Source organism: Echinops telfairi, unplaced genomic scaffold (genome assembly GCF_000313985.2).
Source record: "Echinops telfairi isolate 266 unplaced genomic scaffold, ASM31398v2 ScPeMD7_7469;HRSCAF=8507_0, whole genome shotgun sequence".
Classification (NCBI taxonomy): Eukaryota; Metazoa; Chordata; class Mammalia; order Afrosoricida; family Tenrecidae; genus Echinops; species Echinops telfairi.
Genome location: NW_022111372.1, coordinates 86,729,864 through 86,755,762, shown reverse-complemented (window position 1 = coordinate 86,755,762; position 25,899 = coordinate 86,729,864). Strand labels below are relative to the sequence as shown.

General features: G+C 40.5%; 1 protein-coding gene across 7 annotated transcripts in view; it reads left to right on the top strand.

Moving 5' to 3' along the window:
* STK32A (serine/threonine kinase 32A) overlaps positions 1 to 25,899 on the top strand; it is a 200,057-nt gene that overhangs the window by 153,024 nt on the left and 21,134 nt on the right. For 5 of the 7 annotated variants that reach the window (XM_045284913.1, XM_045284916.1, XM_045284912.1 and 2 more), the window contains 5 exons: positions 12,617 to 12,714; positions 14,068 to 14,241; positions 21,438 to 21,554; positions 22,672 to 22,797; positions 25,268 to 25,393. In XM_045284913.1, coding sequence (XP_045140848.1) covers positions 12,617 to 12,714; positions 14,068 to 14,241; positions 21,438 to 21,554; positions 22,672 to 22,797; positions 25,268 to 25,393 — 641 coding nt within the window. The remainder of the gene's footprint in view (positions 1 to 12,616; positions 12,715 to 14,067; positions 14,242 to 21,437; positions 21,555 to 22,671; positions 22,798 to 25,267; positions 25,394 to 25,899) is intronic. The other 2 variants (XM_045284915.1, XM_004696702.2) reach the window with 1 other exon arrangement.

The following is a 25,899-nucleotide window of genomic DNA, read 5'->3' as shown; positions in this document are numbered from 1 at the left end:
TCTGTCGGCACTTGAAGCTTGACCTGAGGATCAGAGGATTGTCCAGGTCAGAAGTGACCCCGCAGATGCTTCAATTTAATCAGCATCCGAGGTGGTCTTTACTCAGGAGACGTTTTAGCTACATTTTGAAAATGCTATTTTGAATGTTTCCTTCAATTTTTACTTTGGTGAAAGTAGACATAGCCAAAGATACACTGTTTCACCAGTTTCTTCATGTACAACCTAGTGGCCTGCGGGACATTCATTTTCCTTTATGACAATTCTCACGATCCTTTTTCATATCATTCCACCAGCATGGGCTTAAACTCACTATATTTGAAGATTTAGAATTAACAATGCTAATTTAATACCACATAGTAAATTCTTTAAACGCATAGGTATTTGTTTAAAAATAACAATAACATTATTTTGAGCTTTTCTTATGATTTGGGAAAAGGTAACAGAGTAGTATATCGGGTCTACAGATTCAACGTTTCGTACACATTGTTTCATTTCATTCATTGCAACCCCGCGGATATAACTGTACCCATCCCACCTCCTCCCTGTGTTTCCTATCTCCATACCACCTTATTTCTTAACCCTTCTGAACCTGGTTCCTAGGTAAACACTGCCCCCTGGTCTCAAATGAATGAGTGCTTTAAGGTGTGTACAGCTCATTAGTGTCTTTGTTCCTCGTGTAGAGCTTTTGCTTACTTGTCTGAGAAGTGAGTCCTGGGAGGGAGTTCCAGTCCAGGCTTAATCTTGGGGTTCCTACCCATTTCTATAAGACCAGGGAACCTGGGCTCCTCAATGTGATTTTTGGTTTTGTTCCACGCGTTTTCTCCGACTCTATCTCAGCCTTCTAAGACAATCCCTTTCAGAGCAGGTGGTAGTGGTACCATCTAGTTCTGGTCTCAGCGTCATGGATGGAGGGTTATGCATTGATAGAGTGTGATAGGTGACCCGGGTGTCTGCCTGAGGCTGATACTGAGCCCCAAGTCTCAGAAGTTTTGATAACTTTCCCCCCTGTGTGCTGTACATACACATTCATGGATATAATTTCAGCAAAGGTAAATACTGCTATTAAATATCATGTCACAAAATCCAAATGGCCAATAAACATATGAGAAAATTTTCCAGATCCCTAATCATAAGAGAACTGCAAATTAAAACAACGATGAGATACTACCTAACACCTGAAAAAAGTGGCAAGTGTTGGAGGGGATGTGGATAGATAGGAACTCTCATCCACTGTACAGCCAGGATGGAAATCAATTTGGTAATATCGAAAACAGATGGAAATTGAGCTACCATATGACCAGCAATCCCCCTACTGGGCATATACCCAGAAGAGACAAGAAACAAACCATGGCCTGTGCACAAACCATCTGTGCACCTGTATTCATTATGGCACAGTTCGCAATCGCAAGGAGTTGGAAACAACCAAAATGTCCATCAACAGACGAATGGATTAAAAAGCAGTACAATGGAGTACTATGCATCCCTAAAAAGCAGTAATGAATACATGAAGCACATGGCTGCATGGGAAGAACTGGAGGAAATTATGCTAAGTGAAGTAAGTCAAGCACAAAAGGACACATACAACATGAGTCCCCTGAGGTAAGCTTAAAAATGCAAAAGGGGCATAGGGAAAAAGCTACTGTATCCATACATTCCTGGGGTGAGGTCCAGGTAATATGGTAGGGACCAGACTAAACCCAGGTATATATATGGTAGCCAATTATAAAGGAGGGGACAGAGGGCAGGGGGTGGGGTATGGGTAGCCAGGGGAACAGGGCACTAACCCACTCAAGGGTAGAGTGTTATTTATATCACAATAGGGAAAGAGGGTTTCAACCCGGTGTTCCAAGATGAGAATGCAACACATTGGCAAGAAGCGAAAACCAATAGAGAGGCCTAAATCCCAACTCGTGGACAGTCCCCCCTCCCCCCAAGAATTCACTTCAGAGGACAGCACTGAAGCTACAGCTCAGGGAGAAGGACATGTCTGATCAGAGCACACAAAAGCAAACAAAGGAGGAGGGAAAGAGAGTGGAGCACATCCTGGCCCACCAAACCCTGAGGACAATATTCCTGATCAGAGCAGCCAATGCACTGAGAGAACCAGAGGGCTGGCCCCACCACAAGATAGGATGTCCCTCACTGACCCATAGCACTAAAGGGGACAACACTGGAGACACAGTGTGGGAATTGCGCCCGATCTGACTCCACCAAACGGAGGCAAAACACGAAGGGTGTGCAACAGAACAGCAAGGGGAGCAGAGCAATGAAGTCCCCAGGAAACACCAAAAATAGACTGTGGGGCCAGGGTGTGGCGCCCCACCAGACTCAACTGGAAAACACTCATAAAGGTCAACAAACAGACCATGAACTATTTATAGGTTTTTCTTTTTTCGTCATTGGCTTTGTTGTTGTTGTTGTTGTTGCTTTATTTTATTTTCTTGCTTTGTTTGGCTCTGTCTTATTTTTGTGCATATTATTATCTCTGCAGGTCTATGTAGATAAGATAGGCAGGTTAAACAATCTGGAGGAGAAAACAACAGGACTGATAGTTCCTGCAGGACATGGGAGAGGGGGAAGTGGGGGAAAGGAAGTGGGTGTTAGCAAACCGGAACAACAAGTCACCTAAAATCAATGGGGAGGAGGATGTAGGAGGCCTGGTGGGGCTTGATCAAGGGCAATGTAGCTGAGGGGAATTACTGAAACCTAAATGAAGGCAGAACATGATAATAGGACAAGAGGGACGTAAAAGGAAATAGAGGAAAGAACTAGAAGGCAAAGGGCACTTTATAGAGGTCTAAATACAGGCATGTACATATGTCAATACATTTATATATGACAATGGGAAAATAGATCTATGTACATATATTTATAGGTTCAGTATTAAGGAAGTCGATGGACATTGGGTCTCTACTCAAGTACTCCCTCAATGCAAGAACACTTTGTTCTAATAATCTGGCAGTCTGAGATGCTCACCTTTCCGTCATGATTGCTGAAGACAAAATGGGTGCATAAACAAATGTGGTAAAGAAAGCTGATGGTGCCCGGCTATCAAAAGTTATAGCATCTAGGTGGGAAGCAACAAAGCCCACATGGAAGAAGCACCCCAGCCTGTGGGATCATGAGGTCATCAAAGATCCAGAACAAAAAATCATGTAATTGTGAATGGCGGGGTCAGGGGAGGGAGTGGAGACCCAAAGTCAATCGGTAGGCAATTGGACAAACCAGGCAGTAGTCGCAGGGAGGAGATGGACCAGCCAGGGTACAATATAACACCAATGAAACATACAGCTTTCTTCCAGTTCTTCAATGCTTGCTTCCACCTACTATCATGACCTCAATTCTACCTTACAAATCTGGCTAGACCAGAGGATGTATACTGGTACAGATAAGAGCTGGAAACACAGGTAATCCAGGACAGATAACCCCACCGAGACCAATATTGACAGTAGTCATATCAGGAGGGGGACAGGAAGGTGGGGGGGAGAGAGGGGAAACCAATCACAATGATCTACCTATAACCCCTTTCCAGGGGGGTGGACAACAGAAAAGTGGGTAAAGGGAGGCATCTGTCAGTGTGAGACATGAAATTATAATAATAACATAATTATCAAGGGTTCATGAGGAAGGGGGGTGAGGGCTAAAATGAGGAGTTCAAGTAGAAAGAAATGTTTTGAAAATGATGATGGCAACAAATGTACAAATGTGCTTGACACAATGGATGGATGGATAGATTGTGATAAGAGTTATGCAAGCACCCAATAAAATGACATATATATATATGTGTGTGTGTATATATATATACACACACACATATATATATATCCTCTGCCACACCTATATGGATTTGTGGATATATACCCATTCTCCTCCCACCACTCATTCAGCCAGTGTATCCATCCATGCATATACTTGCAGATCACCGTTCTTGCAGGTTTGTGAATATAGCACTATTTACTCTGGTTGCCAATTGAGTGTGATGTCCCTCACAACTATAACCCCAAACCCACAAAACTGAACTCACTGTCGAGTCAATGCCTACTCATAGCAACCCTATATAGGACAGGGTCCAACAGCCCCATGAGTTTCAGAGACTGTAGCCATGTGTGGGAGTAGAAAGCCCAGCCTTTCTCCCATGGAACCACTGGCAATTTTGAACTGCTGATCATTTGGATTGCAGCCCAACACATAACCATGATGCAACCAGGGCTCCTAAACTCAGGAGAAAAAAAAAACATACATAGGTTCAACATCTACTATTTATGAGCAAATGAGACAGCTACTTCTCTTGTCCTAACGATGACTATCAATTAACTTAAAATGTGTAATTGTGGTTTTGTGCTCAGCACGGTCTGACGCACTGATTCCCCAGTTTTGACCAAATTAGACAAGGTTTCCATCTCATGAAACTCACAGTGTACTGGGATGGCATAGTCGACAGAACTCACCAAGTAAAAAAGACATAGGAACCAGTATGATGATAGTAAGTAAAAGATTATTATTATAAGCACTATTGATATAATACTGGGCTGTAACATTTACAGGGTATGTTTCCAGTTAAGATTTTAGTCAGATTTCTTGCCACAACAATCCCATGTGGCATATTTTTAAAATAAAATTGAGTGTCAGAGCGGGTAACTGACTTCATTAGATTTAGAGTGAGATGAGTTTTACCTAAGGATTCAACATTTACCTACAGGAATTAAAAGAATAGGACCAGGTGACACAGTTTTCAGTTTGGTCTCACAGATGACCATGTTAGTCATCTAAATCATCACAAATTAATTGAAGATTGTAGGTTCACTTGACAAAGCCAGCCACCCCTGTGCGAAAATAATTACAGTAGAGTGAACCCTCCCATCCATCCCATGTAGTGGGTCCCAAGAGGGTTGGTGAATTGGGGATCTGGGCTTGATGGAAAGCATCGCCCTAGAAGACAAAGACAGAAGGACAAAGAGTAGCAGCAGGGAGTAGGAAGGAAGAAATACTCCCAGGGGACCTAGTCCAGCTTCATCAGGGTACTGTTAATGCTCGAGTTTGCAGCTGATAGAGAAGGAGCCTCTTGTCAGCATGACTTTCTAGAGGCACCACACCCCCAGTGGAGCCCAACTATATTATAGCATCTTTGGGTGAGCTTCTATCACTGACCATGATGAACTACGTAATTCTGAGTCATGACTTAAGCAGCCCTGATGGCACTGTGAGATGCATGTTGGGCTGTTAATCCAGAGGTCCATCTTTCAAAGCAACAGGCACTCCTCAGGAGACAAATGAAGCTGCCTGCTCTCATAAAAATGTGCAACCTTGGAAACATTATAGAGGGTCACTATGAGTCAGAGTCAAATCTCTGTCAGTGAGATCTCTGTTTTTCACAAGGTAAGAGAAAGAGGAGCCAGATGGGCTCCCTGTTTCCACATGAAAGTGGCTAGGTGGGAAAGAATAGTGACAGTTTCAAATTCAAAATTAGTTTTGAACTGGCAGTGTCACAGGTTAGGAATTAGGCTTTTAACCACAAGGTCAGCAATCTGCCCATGGAAGACAGAGGAGGCTGTCTCCTCTGTAGTGGTTTATACTACGAGAACGTTTCTCTGATTCCCTCCCTATAAGTGCTGCATTATCAATATCTTTATTCTTCTCAAGAAGATAATTAAAACTGATATCTAATTGTGTCATTAAAATGTCATTCATTTAATTGCTTCTTTTGTAATTACCTGATCATATTCGGTACCCATTTTTCTATTAAGCTGCTCATCTTTTTCCTATTAAGATAATTTTTATTAATTTTAGAAAGAATTTCTGTCCTTTACATGTTTGAATTGACTTGCTGAATTTTGGTTGGAAAGGCAGTAGTTTAAGAAGCAAAAATGATGAGCATGTTTTACGCATGAGTGGTGTAGTGGTTATGCATTGGGCTGTGATCAGCTGGTCTGAAGTCTGAGACTACCAGTAGCTCCTTGGGAAGACACTGGAATTTCTATTCTCCCAAACCAGGGGTCTCAACCTTCCTAATGCTGCGACCCTATAATACAGTTTCTCATGCTGGGGTGATCCCCAACCAGAACATGATTTTCGTTGCTATTTCATCACTGTCATTTTGCTACTGTGATGAATCGAGCGACCTCTGTGAAAGGGTCATTGGACCTCCAATGGGGTCTCGCAGCCCTCAGGTTGAGAACCACGGTCCTAAACAGTTTCCATCTTGGAAACGCACAGGGGTTGCTATACGAGTAAGTCAGCACTGGTCGCTATACGAGGAAGTCCACACTGGCTCCATGGCAGTGAGCTGGGTTTTTGGTTTCTTATGAAGTTCGGCACAGCACAGTTGCTAAAATGGTGTTGTTAGGTGTCAGGGCAAGAGGGATGCTATTTTCTTTTATTATTTCACTCTCTTCCTCATATAACTAAGGAGACAGAGATAGAGAAAAGTGAACGTCCAGCTACAGGGCCACCTTCATTTGCAAGAGAAAGAAATCTACTGGGAGAGGAACAAATCGGCTTACTTTATGTATTACTTGAGCAATTGTGGCTTTCATGGCTCTCAATTACCTATGCGGGGAATACATCCTTTTTGTCACTTTAAAAATAATGGACACACCTAATTCAGCCTATTTTCTGCCAAAAACCCATGGTACTCACCTGATAAAAAGGAATCTTAGAGCCTGCTGACCTGATGCGTTTACCCCCCAGGTTTCCTGGGTTTCCATAATAAGGGCTATTTTCTTGGAGCCAAATTGGAAACTGTGCATCTGGGTTTTCCAGGGCTAGTTTCCATGGTGAGAGCAGGGACGAGAGGCCACCTTTCCTTTCTCCTCCCTAGTGATTTTAAATCCAATCTCTATAATTTGATTCTTTTCAAAATGGACATTTCTAGCCTTCCCACAACGTTGAACCAGGAAATTGTAATTCAGACAAGATGCTAGGTGCTCCCTCATCCTCACCCTATAATTAGCAATTACGAGTATTTATGGAAGGCATTCTATGTAGCAGATAATGTGTTCAGTGCTTTCGATTCATTTACTCATATGTTTTGTTCAACAGTCTTACGAGTGGGGCAGACTGTAATTATCACCATCCTACATTGAGGGAAATCAAAATGAAGTCCTTTGCCCAAGATCACATGACTAATAATTGGCAAAATCTAAATGTAAACACATTCTGACTCTAGAAATCAAGCTCCACCTTCAAAGAGAAGCTTTCTTTCACGGAGATATTTTTTATTTATGGTTCTTAAATGGCAGCATATGTAAATATGGTCTAAATATGCAGGTCAGCTTATGTAAATGTTTTGTTTGTTTGTTGGCTTGAAATAAAATTTTTTGTCATTAAAGACTCCAAATCCATTTCAATGTTATTTTGGGTTTTTTTTAAACTGCTCAAACCACTGATTAGGTTTGAGGGGTCCGTAGGTGGTTGTGTTGTTTGTCTTTCTCCAAAATGAATGCCTCACAGTGTCACTTGCCGCCATAGCTGGGAACTGCCTATCACTTTAATACTCAGATGTTTGATAACTACAAAAATACACACGTAAAAAGGTTATCTAGTCATTTTTTATCTTGTTGAATACCATTTTTATCCTGTAATACAAATACACTCATCTTAAGAATCCTTGTACTAAAATTATGTTTTGCAAGTTAATTAATCCCTTGTGATAAGTCACCATTAGAAAGATTCCTGGCCAAATGGCATACAAGTTAATGCATGTCCTTTTCCAAGTTTCCTACTGATTCCTGCGCATGCTCTCTGGACGAGTCCGAGGGCAGTCACTGCCCTGATTCCCTCTAAGTGCTGCATTAGCAATATCTTTAGTCTTCTCAAGAACAGAATTAAAAATGATATCTCATTGTGTCATTAAAATGCCCTTCCTTTAATTGCTTCTTTTATAAATTACCTGATCATATTCTGTGCCCATTTTCCCATTAAGCTGCTGATCTTTTTCCTATTAAGATAATTTTTATTAATTTTATAAAGAATCTCTGTCCTTTATATGTTAAGAATATTAAATCCTTATGTCTTATATTTGTTACAACGATAATTTCTAAATTTTAGTCTTTTGTTTAAATGATTTTTGCTTTTGTGATACTTTCTAACACATGAGGAACTATTTTCAACATCCTCAAACTTTTAGTCTTTATTTTATGGTTTTCTACCTGTGGGGTTGTTTTTTAGCAAGACTTCTAACTTTCAAAGTTCAAACACTTCAGATTTTTTTACAAATTTTGCTGTTCAAGTAGAGGACGGTTTGATTTAGTTTTATGTAGTCTAACATTGTATTGTGGTAAAATAAAAGCATATCACAAGATATTTGCTTTCTCAACAATTTTTATGTGAATAAACGAATGGTGTTAATTATGTTCACTAGGTAGAGCCATCCCCAGTATCCATTTTTAATTCTTTTCTTTTCATCACCTGAACCCGAAACTCAATAGCCCTTAAACAATAACTTTCTACTTTCCCATCTAATCTGTCTCTGGCAAACACTATTGTTTACCACCAATATTTGCCATTTGGCCTTCATGCATTTGCCCATTTTAGATATTTTATTTGCCAAAAACCAAACCACTGACATTGAGTTGATTGAGACTCACAGTGTCACCAGAGGAAAGGAGAGCTTCCCTTGAGTTTCCAAGACTTTAAGTCTTTACAGGAGCAGACAGCCTCGTCTTTCTCTTGTGAAGTAGCTAGTGGGTTCTAAACTGCTGATCTTGTGGTTAACAGTCCAACTTATAATACACAGAAATTGTTTTTGTTGTTCGGTACAATTGAGTTGGCTTCTCCTCGTGACCTAATGTACCAGCGAACTGCTTGCTCCTTAGTCATTCGCACAATGGAGCCCATTGTTGCAGCCACTGTCAACCCATCAACCTCATTGAGGGGCTTGCTCATTTTCAATGACCCTCTGCTTTGCCAACGATGTCATTCTCCAGACTCGTCTCCCTAGATAACATGGCCACATACGTGAAAGGAAGCCTTGCTCTTCTCATGTCTAAGAAGCATTCTGCCTATATTTGATCCAAGACAGATGCATTTATTCTTCTGGCAGTCCATGGTATATGCAATATTCTTTGCTGATGCCATAATTCAAATATATCAATTCTCCTTTGATCTTCCTTTTCCCCTGGCATGGGTCAGGCTCAGCTTAGTCTTCAAATTGACATCTTTGCTTTTGAACACTTGAAGGAAGACATTTCCAGTATATCTGTCCAGTGCAATATATCTTGATTTTTATTGTGAAATTCTTGACATTTTTTTCTCTATTTATCATGATGTTGCTTGTTGGTCCAGTTGTGGAGATATTTTTTCCCTTTATATTGAGGGGTAATTCATCCTGAAGGCTGTAATCTTTGATCTCCATTAATTAGTGCTTCCACTTTGTTCTTAGTCAATTAGTGTCTCACTTTCAGCAGGCAACATTGTGTGTCTGGTATATGCCATCTGTGTATATGGTAGGTTGCTCATGAATCTTCCTCCAATCATGATGCATCCTTCTTCATATAGTTCCGCTTCTCAGACTATTTGCTTAGCATACAGATGGAATAAGTATGGTGAATGGATCAACCCTTCTTGATTTTGAACTGCTCACGATCTCCTTGTACTATTTGAATGACTGTCTCTTGGCCTGTTGATGAACAAGTTTGCATGAGCACAATTAAATGTATTGAAATTGCTATTTCCACAATTTATCCATAATTAGTTATGATCCACACAGTCGAGTGCCTGTGCATAGTCAGTGAAACACAATGAACACATTTCTATTTTTCTCTGACACAAGCGATGATCTCTCTCATTTCAATGCTATTTCTAAATTCACTTCTGAATCCACCTTGAATTTCTGGCAGCTCAAAGTAATTGTGCTGCTACAACCATTGCTTGAATGATCTTGCACAGAATACTACTTGCATGTGATGTTAATGATATTATCTGATAAAATCTGTGTTCAGTTAGATCACTGTTCTTTGAAATGGGCATCTACATGAATCTCCCAGTTGCATGAGCTGGTAGCTCTCATATGAATATCCTGGCATAGACAAGTGGGCCGCCGGTGCAGCTGCCATTTGTTGGAACGTTTCCGTCGGTGTTCTGTCATACTGGAGCAATTGCGCTGCTCCCTTCAGTCCCGTCCGTCCTTAATTATATTCTACCTCTTGGAAAGATGCAAGGCTGACCTCCTCTCTTGGTACAGTGACTCTGTGTATTGAATACTTCCTGCATATTTCAGTATAGGGCCATAAAATCCTTCACTATTTCAACTGGAAGTATGAATTTTTCTTCAGTTCTTTCAGCTTAGAAATGCTGTGTTCTTTCCTTGTGCTTTTCTGACTCCAGACTTTTTCACAAGTCATTCCAATTCTTTATCATCACACTCTGCTCTGGGAGAACCTCCATTCAGCTTTTACTTCATCATCTCTTCCATTTGTATTATCTACTCTATATTTAAAATCTCTTCTGACAGCTGTTGTTTTCTTTTCTTTCTTTCTTCTGTTTTTAATGAGCTTTTTCTTTCTTCATGTATTATGTGCTGGGTATAATTGCACAGCAGTTCTGGTTCAGTGATCAGTGTTGAACGCATCAATGATTCTTGAAAGGTTCTCTAAATTCAGGTAGGTCAGCTATACTAAAGATTGTATTTTGGCCCTTGTGGATTTGTTTTAATTTTATTCTGCGCCCATTTAAATATGCATACGGGCTGTGAATGATCTGTTTCAGTCTTCTGGCTTTGTTCTGACTGATGACAGTGAGCTTCTCCATTACCTCTTTCTGCAGATGTTGTTGTTCTGATTCTTGTGTGTTCCAACAATATTCCAGGGATGTTATGTAGTTGCTGTTTATGTTGTCAAAGGCATTCCAGTGACTAATAAATTATTGATTTTGCAAAATTCTGTCATGTGGTGCCCAGTGTCATTTCTGTCATCATGCTCATATTTTCTAGTGATGGAATCTTCTTTGTTTCCAACTTTCATATTCCAATCACCAGTAGTTAGCATTGCGTCTTGACTGCATGTTTGATGAATTTCAAACTGCAGAAGTTAGTAAAAATATTCAATATCTTCATCTGTAGCATTAATGGTTGGTGTCTAAATTCGAAATGGTGTTTAAGTATTGTGTTAACTGGTCTTCAGTGTAGGCTTATAGATATTATTCTATCACTAACAGCATTGTACAATAGGATAAATTTTGAAATACTCTTTTTGACCCTGAATGCCACTTTATTTATTACCCAATATGTCACTCCTAGTATAGGAGACCATTTGGTTGTCCAATTCAAAATGGCTAGTAGTAATCTAGTTCAGCTCACTAATACCAAGCATATCAATCTTTATGAATTACCTTTCATTCTTTACAACTTTCAGTTTCCTAGTTTCTCATACATATATTCTTATAGTCTATATACACAATGAACATCTGCAGCCATTTCTTCTCCATTTGAGTCGTTCCCTGTGAGCAAATGAAGGTCCCACAATATATCTCTGTCCATGTGTTATGGTTGACACTCCTTTGAGGTATCAGCCCTTCCTCTGTCATATTTCAAGTTGCTTCCAATTTGGGTATGTACTGAATTGCTAAATGCAATTTCTGAGGTTCAAACCCACCATCCACTCTGTGGGAGAAACATGAGCCTCTCCAGTCCCACAGAGATTACAGCCTTGGGCTCCCTGTAAAGGTTCCCGTAATAGGAATGGACTTGACAGCAGTGGGGATTGTTGTTTGTTTGTTTTATCTCTGTGTGTGTGTTCACAAAAAGATTTAGTGAAGGCTGTGAGAAGCTGGAATTAGTGGCACTACCCTGGTTGTTCATGTTGGGCAAATTTTCTACCTTTGACAAGATTTGAGGTGCTTGTCTTCCATCACTCTATCTGACCACGTGCCATTGCACTCCATGAGGTTTTCAGTGACTAATTCCTTACAGTTGAGCAGCCTGTTTCTTCTCGGCACTCTGTCTTAGTCTGGAAGCTCAGTTGAACCCATCCATCACGGGTGACACTGCTGGTATTTAAAAAATGGGTGGCATCGCTTACAGCAACCTGAGAGCTACCACCATCCAGTCCAGTGTTAGTATCTAAAAGTATAAATCTCAATAAAAACTTGTCTAGTTTTTTAATATTTTTCTGCTTTCTTTTCAATTGAGGTTTTTCTTCTGTTTTATTTTGCTACTGTTATTATTTAGTTTTTTCATGTTTTTCTGTTTATTAAATCAAGGATATGTAAAGCTATAGAGATAAAAACCAGATTAATGGTTCTGGGAAGGTTTGGCAGGGGAGGGTCAAAGGAAATGGGGAGCTAATAGCAATGACTACAAGAAGGAAGGAAATGGTCTAAAATTGATTGTGGTGATGATTGCACAACTCTTCTTAAGGTGATGGATTGTATGATTTGTGAATTATATGCCAATGAAACTGTTCTTTAAAAAATTTTAAGTTATTCATGAGGGCTTATGTATGCGTAAGTTTGTTGGTTGCTGAAGGAGACTACTGAGAGAGATTAGAACATTGTGTGGTTTTGTAACTGCTGTGAGCAATCTAGCAATGTTTGATCAACATCCATAAAAGTATTTATATCTTTTACCTTAGGGGAAAATAGATTTATTAATAAACTTGATTTAATTTTTCTATGTTTTTAGCACCAGAGATGTTCAACTCCAGAAGAGAATCAGGCTATTCCTTTGCTGTTGACTGGTGGTCCCTGGGCGTGACAGCATACGAGCTGTTGAGAGGACGGGTACAGTAAATCACATTTATCTTTGTTTACTCTTCCAACAAGTTCCATTTCTGAACGAAATGAGTTGTTTGCTAAAAAACAAGCATTTGGGGGAGAGCTGAAAGCAGTTAGGGAGACCTGGTGGCAGAGGAGCTATGAGTGGGGATTCCATCTGAAAGGTCAGCTGTTTGAAACCATCAGCCACTCTAAGGGAGAAAGACTGGGTTTCTACTCTTTTTTTACAGTGTTACAGTCTCTGAAACTCAAAGAGCAGTTTCACCCTGTCCTACAGGGTTCCCGTCAGTCAGCGTCAACTAGACTAGATGGCTGTGGGGTTTTGGTTTGAAAGCAGTTACTGCCAGTAATGCAGATATCAAACCAAACCAAGCCTACTGTCATCGAGTGGATGCTGACTCACAGTGACCCTCTATAGGGTTTTCAAGACTGTATATCTTTACAGGAGCAGATATCCTCACCCCTCCCCTGCAGAGCAGCTGGTGGATGTGAACTGCCTGCTGATGAACAGTGCAAAGATTACCCAACGGTGCCACCAGCAACCCTTTAAGAACTCTGAAGCCCAACTCTCAGCCACTGAGTTGATAATGATCCATCACGACCTTATAGCATGGTTTCTGAGACTGTAAATCTTTACAGGAGAAAACAACACCATTTCTCCCATGAGCAACTGATGAGTTAGAATTACTAACCTTGAGCTTAGGAACCCAATAGGTAACGTGCCTTGTCTCCAATGCTCCTCTGAGGCTGATATGATCCTTTGAAATGTTTGCATTATTATGACATATGGGAACAGGCTGCTGAGTAAATATTAAATAGATAAAGAAAATTAAATGAAAATATATGGATCTTATAAACTCCCAAGTGGAGAATGCGTATATTTCCCTAAGTGTCTTGCATGAATATATTTGTATAAAGGAAGTCATTTGCAGTCAGAGGACAGAACTCCCATTCAGACACATATCAATAAGGAGAGTGTGAATTATGAATGAAGTGTAATTCATGTCCCATCTTGTTGAATTCCTGTCATTATAGCCTACATTCTGATGTCACTGGAAAATTAAAGTTGTTTGCTCTTAAATGAATCATTTCCTGAATTTTAAAAACTGTTAGAAAAAATTATAAGTAAAACAAATATGATGTGTATGTGCTACACAATTTTAAAAAACTCAATACACCCCCACCTCCAGCCCCTAAGATGTATGTCCTCAATGTACCAGGGATGGATACAATCCGAGAGTCCTCTAAGGCCAATGGTGTGAAGATAATTGTTGCCCGTCAACTTTAAGAGCTTGTTCAGTAGAAGTAGCTCAGATCATCCTAATCTTCTGGGATCTGTTTTTCTATTTCTGTCAACAGCCCTCTTCATTGGTCCCATATTGCTCCACCAAAATTTCCTCATTCAATGTGCCAATTATTTTTATAATGGCTTATTCACTTACAATAATACTTGCTGGAAGCTGGGTCTGTTTCTGCATGGCCCAATGCTTTTGCCGTGCTCTGGAAAGTGAAGCTGAGATTCTGAAGCAAAGAGTGAATCTCATCATCTTATCTGTTCCTTTCACTCCAAACATTACAGTTGACATCTAACATAGACACGCTCCTGGCATTTACGTCTCTCTTCCATGAGGAGGTTTCCACAATATATTTAAGCACATTTGAACTTTGATGAGTTATTCAAGTTAATGAAAAGCAGAATATATTTGTAAGCCAGGTATGTAGCTATTACTCAGCTCTAACCTGCTTCCATCTGGTGAGATTTGTCCCCTTCTGTACAGAATTCAATGAAAAAGAACTGCAGACTAGATAGTAGATAATTCTGACGACAGGAAAGGCAGCACATGACATGAGGGAAGTCAGCACAACTTGACCAAGGTCAATGAAGACACTGACAAGTACTGAATATAAGGGGCAGCTGTAGTAAGCGTTGTAGGAGTAAGTGTTGTGGTTGTATAGTGGTCACGTGTTGGGCTGTTTATTGCAGTTGGAAACCACCGGCCTCTACGCAGAGCAATGACAAGGCTTTCTGTTCCTAGGAAGTATTACAGTCTCTGAAACCCATGGGGGCAGTTCCACCCTGTCCTATGAGGTTGCTCTAAGTCAAATCAGACTCAATGGCAGCAGGGAGCTTGAAATCGTTTATGATAAATACTGTAACATATAAAGCATTGTTAATAATAGCAATAATAAAAATGTGTGAATAGTTATATCGGTAGATATGTATGCTATATGGATTGGGATTTATATGTGCATGAAGTATAGGTATATATATGGGCATATGTGTATATTACCCATCTGAATTGAAAATTATTGGAAAATAAAGAAAATAACAAAATGCAATAAAACTCACTCAGAAATTATAAGGCAAGGAAAATTTTAACTAGGAAATAATTCCCCTCTTCCTTTAAGATCTCCAATTCTTGGAGGTATCCAAGAATTAATAAGTCCAAACCTTTCATTCTTTTTGTTATTACTAGTGTTTTAGAAAAATTAATTATGCTTCACTTTTCATTTGAGATCCTTCTCTCTCTATTTTTTTCACTTAATAAGATAAAATGGTGACTTTCAAGATCAGAATCCATAAATATATTTACTTTTTTTAGGGCTTGATCTTTTTATAAACATATGACCCGTTTTATAGCTCTATATCTTCTTCTAGACTTTTTTATAGCTTTATATCATCTACATTATTAGATTGTAGATTTTTAAAAGGTAAAATTCATAGTGTTGTAATATTCCCAGAATTTAATTTTTAATAGGTTTATAATAAAAGATACTGAATGAATGGAGGAACAAGTCACCATATCTCAATTCTGACACAGAAAAGTCAGAAAGAATCACCAACTAGACTATATGCAGTGAGATTTCCAAATTTAGCATATCTGAGAAAGCTGAAATAAGCATTTCATTACAAATACCAACACAACTAAGCCACAATGAGAGGGTGTTAAGCAATAATTTCATCTTCATTTATAGATTTTTATTTGCAGGAAAAAAATATGCCTCAATGGGGAAATGTGCTTGAAAATGTCCCCTTAGTGCCTCCACTGGATTTTTATCTTGATGAATGTACTCCTTAGCTGTTGTGTTAGTCCAGGTGGACTAGAGAAACAAATCCATAGAAACTCACATGTGTTTAAGAAAGAGACTTATATAAAGGGTAATTGTACATTGAGAAAGCATCCAGACCAGTCCAGTCCAAGCCCATAAGTTTGATATTAATCTATATGTCTGATACCAATCTGTAAAGTCCTCTTCAGACTCATGAAACACATACAATGATGCAGAATGCAGAACAATCACAGGCCAGTGGGTAGAAAGTCTTGGATCCAGTGGTGTTGTAAGCATCTCAGCACTGACAGGGGTCTCCATGTGGCTTCTCCAGTACCCAGGGCTGCATCAGGGTAGGTCCATGTGGCTTCTCGAAGGGAGTCAACCTTGTCAGTAGAGAGTCTCCAAGGGAGTGAGTAGAGTGAGAAGATGTCTCCTGTCTCCAAGGAGGAAAAATAGGAGTTCCCAGAATTCTCAGAAGGCCACGCCCTCAAGGAGGCCTCATTGGTTTTATCTTGATTGACAGACCAGACTCCACCCCTTCACTCACAATCTTCTCAAATTGAGACACCAGATTATGTAACCACTACACTGTCCATCTACTTTGCCACCTCTCTGCCTCCCAGCTATTCCACTGTGTTTGTTTTTTGTTGGTTTGAAACTTTCAATTATTTATGAGTCTACTTTATGAAAAGTATGTTTGTTACAGGTGGCAGCTGCTGCAGCGTCGTCGATCCCAATGTAGAGTAACCCCATGGGCTATAGAGCAGGACTGCTTCATAGGGTTTTCTTGGCTGTAATTTTTATTATGATTATTAAATCATTTTATTGGGGACTCTTACAGCTCTTATCACAATCCATCCATCCATCCATTGTGTCAAGCACATTTGTACATGTGTGGCAACATCATTTTCAAAGCATTTTCTTTCTACTTGAGCCCTTGGTATCAGCTCCTCATTGTTTTCCTCCCTCCCCCCTTCCCCCTCCCTCATAAACCCTTGATAATTTATAAATTATTATTATTTTCATATCTTACATCGTCTGCTGTCTCCCTTCACCCACTTTTCTGTTGTTCGCCCCCCTGTAGGGGGGGGGGCGGTGTCATATGTCAATCATTGTGATCTATTCCCCTTGCTCCCCCCACCTTCCCCTTCCCCTCCTGATCTCTATTCTCATTATTGGTCCTAAGGGTTTTATCTGTCCTGGGTCCCTGTGTTGTGGGCTCTTATCTGTAGCAGTGCACATGTGGGTTGTTTCCAACTCCTTGCACTTGTGAATTGTGCCTCGATGAAAATTGGAGCACAGATGTCTGGCTATGGTTTGTTTCTTGACTCTTCTGGGTATATGCCCAGTAGGGGGACTTCTGGGTTATATGGTAGCTCAATTTCCATCTGTTGTAGATATCGCCAAATCGATTTCCATAGTGGCTGTACATACCTACAGGTCCACCAGCAGTGGATGAGAGTTCCTATCTCACGACAGCCCCACCAGCACTTGTTGCTTTCTGACTTTGAATTGGGCTATCTTTGAGGGTGTTAGGTGGTATCTCATAGTTGTTTTAATTTGTATTTCTCTTATGGCTAATGATCAGGAACATTTCTTCATATGCTTATTGGCTATTTGGACTTCTTCCTTTGTGAAACTTCTGTTCAGGTTCTTTGCTCACCTCCTTAGTGGGCAATTAGTTGTTTTTTTTTTCCTTACTGTCAGCTAGCAAAGTATTGTAGATTTTAGTAAGAAGGCCTTTGTCTGATGTGTCATTGCTAAAGATGATTTCTCAGTCCGTGGGCTCTCTTGGTGTTGGTGATGAACTCTTTCAATGTACGCAGGTGTTTTATCTTCCGTATATCCCACTTGTCTATTTGTGACTCCTCTGTGATTGTATCCTTTCCTATTTCTGATAGCCTATATATTCCCTATGCCAAGGTCCTCAGGCTTGTCCCAATTCCCTCATTAGTGGCCCTAATTGTTTTTACCTCAAGGTCTTGCTTCATTTTTCTGCAGGTTGATATCCATGTTTTTCCAGCACCACTTATTGAAGAGGGGATCTGCCTCCCATTTAATATTTATTAGGCCAAAATCAGTTGTCTGTATGCTGATGTTTTTATTTCTGAGTTTTCAGTTCTTTTCCATTGGTCTGAGTATGTCGTTATTCCAGTACCACACTGTTTTGACCACTGTGGTTGTATAGTAGGTCCTAAAATCAGGTAAAGTATTTGGCTGCAATTTTTATGGAAGCAGAACACTGGGCCTTTCCTCCACTATTCCACAAAGTAGCTTTGAACCAATAACCCTTAGATTAGCAGAAGATCACAAACTGTTTGCTCCACCTGGGGAGTTTGGAGAGCTGTGCAATTTTTGTGCTAATGCTGAGCTGAAACACTTTTGCATTGTATTCTGAAATATGCTGATCGTTATTGTTGGTACTAAGTGCTGTCAGGTCAGCTCTGATTCCTAGTGGCCCTGTGTACAAGAGAAACCTATCCCATCCTCCTAATTGCCCTTATGTCTGATTATCATCACAACACCACAATGCTCCCCTCTAACATTGTACCTCTTCTACCTCGTGCATTCTTTATAGTTTATTCTTAATTTATATGCTTACTTCAGAATTGCTTAATATAGCCTGTCATGGCACACTGTAGTATTTCTTTGTATCATATCTCCCATGCACCTAGATGTGGTATTTGTGTTTTTGTATGTGTGTATGTATTATGTTAAGTGAAATTACAGACTCTACCAACATAGACCATCACCTGTCTGTCGGTTTGTCACACTGTGGTAGCTTATGTGTTGCCGTGATGCTGGAAGCTCTGTCACTGGTATTTCAAATGCCAGCAAGGTCACCCAAAAGGAACACTTTTCAGCAGAGCTTCCAAACTAAGAATAGACAAAAAAGAAGGAAGGAGGGAGGCCCTGAAACCCTTATGTATCACTTCAAGCATTGGCAGTTACTGAAGGCCTAATGAGCGGAAGTGGACACTTCTGAAGAGAGGACCAGAAGCTGGGCCATCAGAAAGCGTGTGGCATCAGGATTTGAGGAAGGTTTTTTAACAACCTCACGTGCTTTCTTAAAGAGACAAGGACTCGAGGCACTTGCTGATGAAGACCAGGGATTACAGCCTTCAGTGTGAATGATGACTCAATGTAAAGAAGACCAGAATCCTCACAACTGGACCAATAGGTAACATCGTGAGAAATGGAGAAAAGGTTGAAGTGATCAAAGATTTTGTCTTGCTTGCACCTGCAATCAATGTTCATGGAAGCAGCAGTCAAGAAATCAAAAGATGTATTACAAAAATCTGCAGCACAAGACCTCTCTAGAGTGCTGCAAAACAAAGATGTTGCTTTGAGGACTAAGGTGCACCTGACCCGGCACTGACTCAAAGCACCAAATAATGATTCACAATGCGTGGTTGGGAGGTGGGATTTAAGCTCCTTCATTTGCTCAGCTTGCTGATGGGTCCACAGTCATTTATTAAGCATCTAGAAAGGCCAATCACGTGATATATGCATGTCTATATTAGCTCACTATTGTACAGTAGGATATAAGAGAACTGGTGGAGCAGTGGTTAAGCACTTTGGCTGTGAACCAAGACTCTGAAAGTTTGAACCCACAAGCTCCCACTCAGGATCAAGATGTGGCAGTCTGATTCTGATTCTGTAGGAGATTACAGTCTTGTATCCTATCCTATAGGGCCACTATAAGTTGGACAGATTAACTTGATGCAATGGTTTGAGGTATAGTTCGTTTATCTTATAAGGAAACTTTTTTCATTCAGTGAATATTTACTGAACAACTATAGGGTAGCTAAGGGTCAGAGTCGACTCGTTAGCATTGAGTTTGGTTTGAGTTTATTAGGTGCAAAGTACTAACAAACCTTTAGGGTGTAAAACCTCTGGCTTTAAGTAGTTTTTGAACCAAATTCAAATATCCATGGCCATCAACTCAACTGAGACTCATAGCAGTCTTATAAGACAAAACTAACTGCCCCAAAGGGTTCCCAAGTTTGGAAGTGCTGGTGTAGTCGTGGGTTATGTGTTGGGCTGCTAACCACAAGGTTAGCATTGTGAAACCATCAGCTACTTTGAGAATGAAACACGAGCCTTTCTACTCCCATGAAGAGTTACAGTCTGGGAAACACACAGGGAGTTCTCCCCTGCCCTCTTGGGTATTCTGAGTTGGGACTGATTCGAAGGCAGTGACCTTGAGATTTTTGCATCTTTACAGAAGCAGACTACCACATCATTCTCTCATGGAGCGGAGGTCGGTTCAAATCACCGACCTTTTGGCTCCTGGCTGAGTGCTTTATCCACTGCACCATCATGGCTCCCAAATAGCTCACACTTTACTGGAAAAGATGAACACTCCAGAAGTCCTTTAACAAATACAGTAGCGCCAATAAAGGCTGCCCTCTTGTGGGAATTTTTGAGAACTATCACTAATCCACCTTTCTTTTTTTACCCCCACTACCAAGTTAAAAGTATTAGAATATCTAGTTGTTCCAGAAACTTTAAAAAGCCTTTATCTCTTCTAAAAGCTCTCAAGTCTACTTCCTGGAGCAAGGAACTAACAGCAATAGGGTCTGGATTTGAACTTTTCTGGGCCTCTTGCCATCCTGTCATTCCTCCTTAGGGTTCAAGCAAATGAACAAAAGGACGGCACATACGGGCCACTTCTGAATCACACTGTAATCAACCCTGAACTCGTCATCTTGTAAGACTTACCCTTCTTGATTTCTGGTCCAAATCTCTTGTATATGTTACTTTACAAAGTCAGTCCAAACTGGCAACTCCAAGACTGATTCAACCCACAGAAACATTTCATTTGGCCTGGTAGAACTACACGCTTTTGAAAATTCAGATGCTTCAAAAGAAAATATAGATCTATGGGCTATTATATATATATATGGATATTTGGCAACACCGGAATATATGTATATATATAAACCAAAACCATGTCTGATGTGATGTGAGGGGGATAGTGCATTTGGAGTTCATTCCAGCAGGACAGACAGTTCATCAAATTTTCTATTTAGAGGTTATGAAAAAATTATGTAACAGTGTGCAACAAAAAAGGCCTGATTTGTGGCAGAGAGGAGACTGGTTTTGCCACCATGACAATGCACCTGCTCACACAGCCATCTCAGTGTTCCACTTTTTGGCAGAAAACAGCATACCTCTCTTACCCCCACACACCTTACTCACCTAACCTCACTCCTTGTGACTTCTTTTTGTTTCTGAGAATGAAGAAGAACATGAAAGGACAGGGATATGAAGAGGTAGACGAAGTGAAGAAAAAATGAGGGAGATGCTGTCAGCCATCCAAACATGTTTGAAAATGTTTCAAAAATGTTTTCAAGAATGGAATCACAGATTTGACAAATGTATTAAGTGTAACGTGGAGTACTTTGAAGGTGATAAGGTTGCTTTGTAAAAAAAAGGTAAATACATAGCTTTGAAAAACTTCTAGTGTTTTGGGGTAACCCCTCATGTGTGTGTATGTGTGTGTGTGTGTGTGTGTGTGTGTGTGTGTATTCAACACAACCATCCGGTGGGAGAGGTTAGAAACTGACTTTAATATTTAAATGGTTGAAAATTTAGTTGGAAATACTCTTAGCACCTTTTTTTTCTTTTGCTCATAAAAGTGCTGACTCTTCCTCCTTCTCCTCTTTAAGAGACCATATCATATCCGCTCCAGTAGTTCTGGCAAGGAAATTGTGCACATCTTCGAGAATGCTATTGTGACTTACCCGTCTGCCTGGTCCCAGGAAATGGTGTCGTTGCTTAAGAAGGTAAGGAGGCGGTCTGCAGGACAGACAGAGGGGAGCAAACAGAGCACGCACTCTGGGTTTGCAGTTAGAACCTTGTTTGGACCTGATGTTGCTGTTAAAGCAAATGGAATTTGGGGATTAAAGATCCCAGACCTGTGCGTGTTGTCCTTGGGGTATAGTGTCTTGTTTTGGAATAGAAAGATTAATATTGATGATGCAAATATGAGGAATAGGAGAAAAATAAATTGCCATTGAAATGACTCTGACTCATGGTGGCTCCGTGTGAGCCCCTCATAGAGCTTTCATTGGCTGCTCCTTTAGAAGTCGTTCTCCACGTATTTCTTTCAAAGACTCAACCCTTCAGCCTTTTAGAGATTGGCTGAGCACTTTACCCTTTTCACCTACCAGGAATCATACAGACATTTCTCGAGAAGGGAGTTAGTCTCTTTCCCTAAAAAAATTATACCCTGAGCAAAACCTGCAAAACATTCTCCAGCGGAACAGCCATTTCTCAATGGAACAAGTTTGCTGCCGCATTGGCGCTGGAGTGACTATGGGGGGAAAACACTTAACTAGTTAGTAACAGCCAGAGCTATGGCAGCAACCTTAGTTACATCCTACCCGCACTGTATTTTGATTCTTTATAAAAACAGCTAAAATATTTAAGTAGGAAATGAGTTTTACTTGTAAAAATGTTACAGGAAATGAACATTTGCCACCTACTAGATGCGGATGGTCAGCTTAATTTTCAGAGCTCAGGTAATCCTGGTTGCAATCTCATGGCATAGACTATTATCCTTTCTAGTCTAATGGGTCAACGAATGTTCTGAGAACAAACTTGTCCATTGCTGGTAATAGGGAGTTGGGAATCAAAGATCTATCTGACTTAGTAGGTAATCTATCTTGCTTCAAAGAACCTCCTTACAGTTAGTTCTACATTATTGGTTTCTGCATGCATTATCAACAGTATTTTATAGTATAAGCATCATTCATATTAATTATTCATGAGGGTGAGGGAGGGAAAACTGCCTTGTTTCCTTCAGCCTGGTCACTTGGATACATTTATGGGAATAAATATGGTTTTTGCCCCTAAAATTATAACCTTTTACCTGCTCTCCCTGCTTTGTTTCATTGGCAGCTACTTGAACCCAATCCAGACCAACGATTTTCTCAGTTGTCTGATGTCCAGAACTTTCCATATTTGAATGACATTAACTGGGATGCAGTTTTGCAGAAGAGGCTCATTCCAGGATTTATTCCTAATGTGAGTCAATTCTAACCAGTCCATCCACAATCGCTTTCCTTCAGCGTATACATACATATATATATTCTCACTTGATGATCACACTATGTTATAAGAGCACCAAAATCTCAATTTTCCGGATGAGAAAACCGAGACACATATCAGGTACATTCATCACCAAACGCCACCTAGCCAGCCGTGTTAGCCCGGGTTGACTAGAGAAACAAATACAGTGACACAAATATATAGATTAAGACACAATTATTTAAAACAACAAAAAGATGTAATTATATGTCAAACAAACATCCTAGCCAAGTCCAGATCAAGTCTATAAGTCCAATGCTAGTCCATAAATCTGGTACTAGTCCATCAGTCCGTCTTCAGACTCACACAGCCACATGCAACAATACAAGTGCAGGAACATCGCCAGCCAGTGTGTGCAAAGTCTTGTGGATTCAATAGCAGTGGTGGCATCACAGGGCTCTAGCAGTTCTCTGTGTGGATCTTCAACAGGAAGGTGAAGGCAGAGAGAGAGTGGAAGTTCCCAGGATCCCCCTCATGAGAAGACCACGCCCACTGAGAGGTACCACCAGGCTGTGACCTGATTGACAGGCTAGACTCCACCCCTACATTTTATATATTCATATTGATACAACTATGTAACTACCACACTGGCAAATGACTGGGCTGGGATTCTAATCTAAGTTTTTCTGTATCTGGAATCCTAGTTTCTAGCCACTTTTGGAGGCCATGCTTCTATTAGAAAGAAAGTATAAAACCAAAAATAATTATATTTGTGAATCTGCTGAATTTTTTATAAATGTTTTCTTTTTCTAAATATGTGGATATTTATGTCTGTAACTCTCTGTATTAGTCTAGGTACTTTAGAGAAACAAATCCACAGCAACTCATGTATAAGAGAGTTTTATGTAAAGAAAGTATGCATCACGAAAACATCCCAACCCAATGCTGCCCAAGCCCACAAGTCCAACATTAACCCATTAACCCAACACCAGTCTACAGAGTCCTCCACCTCACAAAACAGAGGCAATGATGCCGACTGCAGGAGGAAAGCTGGGTCAGTGAACGAATAAGCATCTCAGCACTAGCAGGGATCTCGACACAGCTGCTCCAGCACCCAGGGCTGCATCAGGATAGGTCCATGTAGCTTCTCCTTGGGATGTCTTGTAGGAAGTCAATCTTGCAAGCTGAAGCAGGGAACTGCTAAGGCAGCTGCACCCTGGTGCGATCATCACAAAGCAAGAGACCCTAGAAAAGCGAGGCTCACCACCCATTTATCCCTCGGCCTTTCAATTAGCCCCACATGTGTTTATCGGTCAGGTTGGCATAATTAACTAACTCTGTCAGTCAAAGTAATAGAGACTGTTGGAATTAGGGGTGAAATTCTAATTGTTATCATTTGCCACTCTTCCTCTGAAAATTCTACTTCATTATGAATGAAGCTTCATTCATAATGACCAATAGCTAAAGGGGAATAATTGCACATGAGCATCTACCGGAGGGCAGCTGAGCCTACTGAAGACCACTGGTCCAAGCTGGAATCGGATGTTTAGGTCAGGGGCCCAAAGGAGGCCTTAAATTCTTTCTCTGTTCCTAGGACCTGGGGTATGTTTGTAACTGTAAGTAGACTACTGCTGAAAACGAACTCTAAAAGACTCCTTAGAGACAATGCAGTATTTTCTCTTGTTAAGTCAAAGTGAGGTGCTTGTGGGAGCGTTTTCCTTCCTGTACAAACAGCAGAGGGGATGGCCCCATGAGCATCGTGAAAACACAAAGGGAGAGAAGGGATTCAGTAGTCTACTGTGGATCCCTGAGGGTAGGCTGTCCCTACTGCCATGCTTTCCAGAACAATGGGAGAGTAGGGTCAGGTCTTAGCTGTCCACGTTGCAGGGTGTAGGGTGTATGGTCCATGGATAAAGGAGACCTTCCATGGAGGTCTCTCTAGGTGCCTCTTCCAGAGCCTTCCATTTCGCCTCTCGGTGGACCCCTTGGATTCACCCTGAACATGCCTGAACAGAATCCCTTACCTCTCGACTTTACTTGAAATCCAAGTCAGTGTGTCAGGCTGTTAAAAATGCACATTCCTAGGTTTTGTCTCGAGAAATGTTTATTTAGAGAGGTTACTTGAGAACTGGGAATCTGAACAAGCAGTTTAGCTGATTCAGGTCTGTATGATCCACATGATTTGAGAACAATGACCCCAGAACTCAAACCTTAGTAAAATAATTATAATTTGGTTACTTTCCCAATCATTGAAAGGTCATTGGAAGTTTAAAAAAATAAGTAAAAGATCAAATCAAAGAATGATGAAAACAATGATGGTAATAAATTATATAAAGCATGGAGTGGGAATCCTAGCTTGTAATTCTTGTTTTTTTTTGGTTGAGATACAGTGTTAGTGTCCATATTAGGGCTGGTGTATTAGATACTGGAATCTGAGCACAGAGCCAACCTGTTTCTTCCCCCACAGAAAGGCAGGCTGAATTGTGACCCTACCTTTGAACTTGAAGAAATGATTTTAGAGTCCAAACCTCTTCACAAGAAAAAGAAGCGTCTAGCAAAGAAGAAGGAGATGAGAAACTGTGACTCTTCCCAGGTACGCTATCTTAGACCCCCTTTTTCCTCCCTCAAGGTCACGAAAAGCCTTGTGATGCCTGCTATTTGATTGAGAGCACCTCATGGGAGGGCATCTCAGCTCCCACTTTGTGGAATCCAAGGAGATGTCCGGCATCCAGGCTTCTGCAAAAGGAGAGGCCAGGGCAGCTCTGGGAATCTAACAGAATAATTGTATGGATGGATTTTTTCTTTAGTTCTCTGTCATGCAATTCATTCAGTCATTGCCTTCTCCGGGTTCTCAATCCAAATTTACATATTTCTTGGAAGAAAGAGTCTAAGGGACCATGCTAAGTTCAACTGACATAAAACTATGGTCAACAGACAGAGCTTCTCTATTTTTTAATTTTTAAAAAATTTTTTAATGTTTTATTGTGAATTAAGTGAAGGTTTATAAAGCAGATCACATTAAACAACGCATAACTCATCGGGGCCAACCCCTCACTGTACCCTCGTTTACCCTACTGCCTCACTGCATTTCCTGTTTCC